Below are 7255 nucleotides of genomic sequence, written 5' to 3'. Positions count from 1 at the left end.
GGCGGCAGAGGACCGGCGGGCGGCGGGAGGAAGGCGAGGATGGGCGGGAGGCGGGAGAGGATGGGCGGGCGGTTGCTCACGCTCGCGGCGGCTCCGGCTCTCCCGCGGCGAAGGGCACGATGGACGGTGACCTGCGGCGGCTCCCGGAGCGAAGGGCGGCTCCCGCGGCGGGCGGCGGCTCCAAGTCCCTCTTCTTTTTTTACAAGGCCTTCCAATCTTCTAGTGTGCCCCCATCTTCGATCCAAGAAAGGAAAGGAATCGGGAACCTGAACGAACCATTTGTATCATTGACAGGAGAAGAAGCAGAAGCTGGAGCAAGAGCAGCAGATCGTGCCGAGCCTCCCCGAGGGCGCCCTTGTCGAGATCCTTTCGCGAGTGCCCTACAGGTCTCTCTGCCGCTTCAAGTGTGTGTCCAAGCCGTGGCTCGCCCTCTGCATCGCCCGGGACATCCTCAAGAGGTCGCCACAGACCCTCTCCGGCTTCTTCTACAAGAACGCCGGTGTCCTCAAATTCCGCAATTTGTCCGGGAGAGGTCTGCCTCTGGTCGACCCTTCTCTCCCTTTCTTGCGGCAGAGGTACGAAAACGTTCATGTCGAACAATTGTGCCAAGGTCTTCTCCTTTGCAGCTGCTGGAATTCGTGTTCCGTGTGTGAAAATGATTATGTTGTGTGCAATCCCGCGACTCAAGAGTGGACTGTGCTGCCTCCTGTAGTATTTCCGGCTCAAGAGTGCAGCCACCCGTGGAAGAAGGGCATACTCTTGAAAATCAAGCAAGATTTGAGAGAATAGTTTTAGGGATTGGAAGAACCATGGAGAGGATTTGGGGAAATTTCTGGACCATTCTCCTTGGTCCCTCTCTCTGTATACATCTATAGTATGTGTACATTTTACATTTTAGTCCCTAAGGAACTAGGTAAATATAGTCATACACCAACACTCCCCCTCAAGATGGGGCAAATATATCATACAAACCGATCTTGCTACAAAACATGGAGAATGTTTTTTCGGGGAGTCCTTTTGTAAGGACATCTGCTACCTGACTAGCTGAGGTTACATACGGTAGGCAAACTATCCCTCTATCAAGCTTCTCCTTAATAAAATGACGATCAATTTCTATGTGCTTGGTTCGATCATGCTGAACAGGGTTATTTGCAATGTCAATGGCAGCTTTGTTGTCACAGTACAACATCAGAGGCTTGCACCTGTACAGCCGCAGCTCTGCTAGGAGGATATGTATCCATAGTAACTCACATATGCCGTGAGCCATAGATCTAAACTCAGCCTCTGCAGTAGATCGAGCCACTACACCTTGCTTTTTACTTCGCCAAGAAACTAGGTTTCCTCCTACAAATGCATAATAACCAGATGTTGAGCGTCGGTCATCTAGGGAACCAGCCCAATCAGCGTCAGTATAGCACTCAACTTGTAAGTCTCCTTGTCTGGTATATAAAAGGCCTCTTCCTGGGCACCCTTTAAGATACCTTAGGATCCTGTTTACAGCTTCCATATGAGCTGATTTTGGGTCATGCATATACTGGCTAACTACACTCATAGCAAAAGCAATATCTGGACGAGTATGAGATAAATATATTAACCTTCCAACAAGTCTCTGATAGCGCTCTTGATCCACGGGTGTACCTGCATCACTACTTAAACGATGATTTTGCTCAATAGGTGTAGCTGCAGGTCGACAACCAAGCATACCTGTTTCCTTGAGCAAATCCAAGATATATTTCCGTTGTGAGAGAAAAATGCCCTTTGACCCCCGTGAGACCTCTATACCAAGAAAATATCTCAGTTTTCCCAAGTCCTTCACTTCAAATTCCTGTGCAAGATGATGTTTCAGATTTGCAACTTCAGTGGAATCATCTCCGGTAATCACAATGTCATCGACATACACTATCAGTATTGCAACCTTGCTATTACTATGCTTGTAGAATAGTGTATGGTCAGCATTGCTTTGAACATAGCCCCTTTTTAGCATGGATTGTCTGAACCGGTCAAACCAAGCTCGTGGTGACTGCTTTAAACCGTATAGAGAATGATGTAGGCGCAACACCTTTCCACCGGTTTGACTGGACTCAAACCCAGGAGGTATATGCATGTATACTTCTTCTTGGAGATCACCATGAAGGAAAGCATTCTTCACATCCATCTGGTAAATATCCCAATCAAGGTTTACAGCACATGACATAAGTGTCCTTACTGAATTCATCTTTGCCACCGGTGCAAAGGTCTCTTCATAGTCGATTCCATATGTTTGTGTGTAGCCCTTCGCCACAAGACGGGCTTTGTACCTCTCCACCTTTCCCTCGGGGGTCTGCTTAATAGTGAAAACCCACTTACAACCTACAGGTTGCTTACCTGGTGGTAGATCCACGAGCTCCCAAGTCTCATTCTTCTCCAAGGCTTTCATCTCATCAAACATTGCTTCCTTCCATTTTGGATCCTCTATAGCTATTTTCCAATTAGATGGTATGGACACAGAGTCTAAAGAGGCAATAAAGCTTTTGAAGGGTGGATTACAATATTCATAGGAAATTAAATTGGCAATATCATGTTGATAATCTTTGAGGTGTCCTGGAATGTTTCGATTTCTAGTAGGTTTTCGCAAAGCAATCGGTAGATTATTTTCAGGAGCAAGGGTAGATAATTGATTCTCACTCTGCCCCGCGGTGCTAATAGGAGTGGCGGAACTACATGGGTTAGTGTTAGTACATGGGTCCTCATGCATGTGAAGCTCACCGTCTTGTGAAGGAAATGAAGAATTTTCTATTGCATTTTCTGTGTCTCCATGACCAGAACCATTATTGCACCCATCATTATTTGTCTCCTCCCCCTGATTTTCAGCATTATCTAGAATGGGTAAACCACTCGAAGTGGAAACAAGAATGGGGCTTAATGGAGAGTCTATATTACTACTCTCCCCTTCTTGTTGCACTTCACGTGGGGATAATGCAATGTCAGTGTCACTTGTTGAGCCATAATATGGTTCATGCTCACGGAACGTCACATCCATGCTCACAAAAAACCGGCGCTCTGAAGGGCACCAACATCTATAACCCTTTTGAGAGGAGGAATAACCCATGAAAACACATTTGAGAGCACGGGGATCTAATTTTCCAACAGAGTTCCTATAATCATGCACAAAGCACACACACCCAAAGACCTTTGGAGGAACTACAAAGTCATTAGAATTCAAGAGACACTCAGCGGGAGTCTTGTGACCAAGAACCCGAAGAGGCATATGGTTTATCAAATATGCCACGGTTTTTATTGCTTCCCCCCAAAGAAATTTAGGCACATTCATTGTAAACATAAGTGAGCGTGCAACCTCAAGCAAATGTCTATTTTTACGCTCTTCAACACCATTTTGTTCCGGAGTATCAACACAGGTAGTTTGATGTTCAATGCCATTTGAGGCAAGGAACTGTCCAAACTCGTTGTTGATATATTCAGTACCATTGTCTGAACGCAAGGTTTTAATAGTTGCCCCATGTTGATTTTTAATGAGAGCACATAAATCCTTAAAAACCAAGAACACATCACTCTTATGCTTCAAGAGATAAAGCCAAGTGTAACGACTAAAGCAATCAATAAAAGTCACAAACCATCGGTGCCCAGAAATGGAACGAACCTCACAGGGTCCCCAAACATCCGAGTGAATCATTTCAAATGGTTTGGCACTTCTTAAACCTATACTAGGATAGGAACCCCTTGTATGTTTAGCTAACTCACAAGCATCACATACAAGGAGCTCCTTGGGACACAACTTGAAAAGAGAGGGGTAAATACGTAATAATGCAGCAAAAGATAGATGGCCAAGCCTGCGATGATGGAGTAGCAGTTCTTGGCTAGGAGACAAGCATGATGCAAAAGCAACTTCATCACTTCCTTCATCAAGATAGTAGAGTCCATCATGCACGGTCCCAGTCCCCAACAGTCTCCCTGTCGCTAGCTCCTGAAAAGCACAACAGGTAGGATCAAACCAACCTCTACAGTTAAGGGATTTAGTAATAGAGCTAACAGATAAGAGGTTGATTGGAAATTTAGGAACATGTAGGATCGGGGATAAGGACAATGTCTTAGTGCACCTAACGGATCCATGTCCTACAATAGGTGCCATGGATCCATCAGCTACACGTACGTTGTCCTTACCTGAACAAGGTGTGTAAGAAGTGAACAAATTTGAGGCTCCTGTCATGTGGTTAGTAGCTCCTGTATCAATAACCCAAGGGTTTGATTGTGTTGTATAAGTGTGGGTCTGGTGAGGTTTCATACCTTGGTGTGAATTGATATAGAAACTAGATTCAGCTTTAGAGGAATCTTGGGAAGTAGACGAGCCTTCTGAGAGTCTAAGCTTGGAAGTAAAATCCTCAAGAGCTCGCACATCGACCACTGGTAGCTCCCCCTTGGATGTAGTGAGGTCAGCTTGTTTTTTGTTTGCTCCATGAACTCCCCCTGGCCGAGACTTTCCTTTTTCCCACCAAGTTGGAAAGCCATGCAGCTCAAAGCATGCATCCTTTATGTGTCCAGTCCTTTTACAATGGTTGCAGAAAAGTTTGTTTTTATCTGATTTGCCAACAAACTTTGGGGCACGTCGAGCTTGCATGGATAAGGCTGCACGAGCATCTGTATACTTTAGGCCATTCTCAGGCTGAGCCAACCGAGTCTCCTCCTCTATCACACTTGAGATAACATCATCAAGACTAAGCCACTCAGTTTTTGAGAATATAAGTTGGCGTCGAAGGTCAAATTCCTCATTTAAGCTATCAAGAAAGAGCTTGCTCACAAATGGCTCAAACCAGGTATGATGAATAGCCAAGTCTTGTTTGTCAACGGGCTCAAAGGGATGATAATAATGCAGTTCTCTGTACAGTCTTTTGGTCTCACCAGCATACTCTGTCACAGACTTTGCACCTTGCTTCAGGTTTGTCAATTCATGCATAATACGATTACCTTGCATTTTATTGGATCTCCCTACAAACTGCTTCTCCAAAGCTGCCCATACTTCAGATACAGTAGTCATAGTCTCAACTTGTTCTCGAATTGGTGGTTCCATGCTTCCTAATAACCAGACCAACACTCTGTCATTAACCTGTTTTGCACTAGTGTCACTTAGCTGTTTTCCTTCATCAGCACTAAGCAAGTCATTATAACCATGAGAACTCAGGATTAACTGGGCATGTCGTGCCCAGCTGATGTAATTGCCCGGTCCAACCAGCTTTACTGGATTAGGCTCAAGTGCATATTTGATTCCTTCAGGAACCACTCTGAGTTGTTGCTGCTGCTCAAACATTTTGCTGAAAATTTCATATAGCTTATCCACACTAGAATCCCCTGCTTTATCCTTGCTTGGATCTGCCATAGTTCACCACGACAAAACAAACACCCAGTCACACAGGACTTGTTTTTTAGCACTCCACCAACAACACACTCGTACACAATGGCAAGTAGATGTATTAGTATGAGTTGCTCTCAGATGCACACAACGCAGCACAAGCAGAATATTTTAATCCGGCCACCAAGCAAAGATAAGCTTGACTTGACGAGCTCACAGTCAGTGAGTACTAATCGCAAGAATCCAAAGGAAATCACATGTGCTATTATCACCTTCTCATACAGATGGTCAGATGCAGAGGAGGCAGTGGCCGTATATTGGCGGATGACAGCAAGAAGCTCGCCTGCAGATTAACAAATCTGTATACCGGCGGCAGTGCGGCTAGATGCGGCAAGACATCACTAGCTTCTCGTTTTCTTATCAACTAACACAGGGGCGACTTGATGATTCAAAGCTTACCGCCTAGCCGCCGTAGTCAAGCTGGCGAATCTGGACGGCAACACAGCACCGCCAACCTCAAATCACAGAAGAAACGCAGTGGATTTCAACCTGCTCCGATGCCATCTTGAAAATCAAGCAAGATTTGAGAGAATAGTTTTAGGGATTGGAAGAACCATGGAGAGGATTTGGGGAAATTTCTGGACCATTCTCCTCGGTCCCTCTCTCTGTATACATCTATAGTATGTGTACATTTTATATTTTAGTCCCTAAGGAACTAGGTAAATATAGTCATACACCAACACATACCAATGACTTACTTAGGTTTCGAAGCCGCTGTGCCAACCCGCTTTATGGTGTTTGCAACCCCTTACAATGCTGACCACCTTCCTGGACAAATGGCGATCTACTCATCAGAAACTGGACAGTGGACTTACGTGCAGACTAAGTGGTCCTCCGTAACTCATGTGGATTGTAGTAGACGCACACATGTCTTCTTGAATGGCACCATGCATTTGGCCACCCTTTGTAACTCAATAATACCCACAGTTGACGTGGAGGGGAAAGTTTGGAAGGAGATTCAAATGCCAGTTGACTGGACGAGCTCTAATATTGTTTTGACTGGGCAATCTCAAGGGCGCTTGTATGCGTGGCAGGTGGATTATTGTGATGATAGTGAACTCGATATTTGGGTTCTTGAGGACTATGGTACTGGAAAGTGGACCCTAAAGCATACTGTTAATGTTTCAGAGCTGTTCGGAAGGCATTGTCGCAAAGATGGTGATTTTTATCAGATGTTTGCAATTCATCCAGATTGTAATGTCATTTTCCTTACCAACCAGAAGAAGAAGACAGTGTCGTATGATATGGATAATCAGAAAGTACATGTTATCTGCAATGAGTTCATGATTGGGCTACCTTATACTCCCTGTTTTGCGGAATTGCCATCAGTTGGTCACTGAGAGTCAGTGCAGCATCTGGAACTCAACAGGGCACAATACCTTTGTAAAAATTAGTGGTTGGTACAGGCCTACTTTCTAATTTCGTGGCATTGCTTAGATATACTCCAATTCCTCTGTCTACCAGTTTCGTATTCTTCTCTGCTGGTGTTCTGGTGCATGCCTTTTGTGGCTTGAACAATGTTTGTTAGCCAAGACTTTGTAAGGGTAAGGGTCTTGCATAGTTGTATGAATGCACCTAGCCATTTAATCTATTTGCTGTCATTTAGTACTAATTATTGTGGCTACTTTTTAGCTGTCGATGTGTGGTAATATAAGATATTGGAGTGCATTATGTTTGAAATCATTTGTATTTTCACCTTCTTATTCCCATTTATTTATGCAAATCAATATCTTTAGTGTACAGCTTGTTATCCATCGATGGTAGCTCTGTTTTTATGAATTTCTAAGAATTGAATCCGTTTCAAAGAAAGAAAGAAAGAATTGAAACGATTATCTGTGAATTATCTCTTCTATA

General features: G+C 44.3%; 1 protein-coding gene across 1 annotated transcript; it reads left to right on the top strand.

Annotated features, from left to right (window-relative positions):
* Nucleotides 1-6033: 6033 nt before the first annotated feature.
* On the top strand, nucleotides 6034-6757 carry LOC119292693. Its single transcript, XM_037571435.1, has one exon. It carries the CDS (start codon nucleotides 6091-6093, stop codon nucleotides 6739-6741), a length of 651 nt encoding a protein of 216 aa, XP_037427332.1. The 5' UTR covers nucleotides 6034-6090; the 3' UTR covers nucleotides 6742-6757.
* The last annotated feature ends 498 nt before the right edge of the window (nucleotides 6758-7255 follow it).

This window comes from Triticum dicoccoides, chromosome 1A (assembly GCF_002162155.2).
Source record: "Triticum dicoccoides isolate Atlit2015 ecotype Zavitan chromosome 1A, WEW_v2.0, whole genome shotgun sequence".
NCBI lineage: Eukaryota > Viridiplantae > Streptophyta > Magnoliopsida > Poales > Poaceae > Triticum > Triticum dicoccoides.
This window is presented reverse-complemented; position numbering and strand designations above follow the sequence as displayed.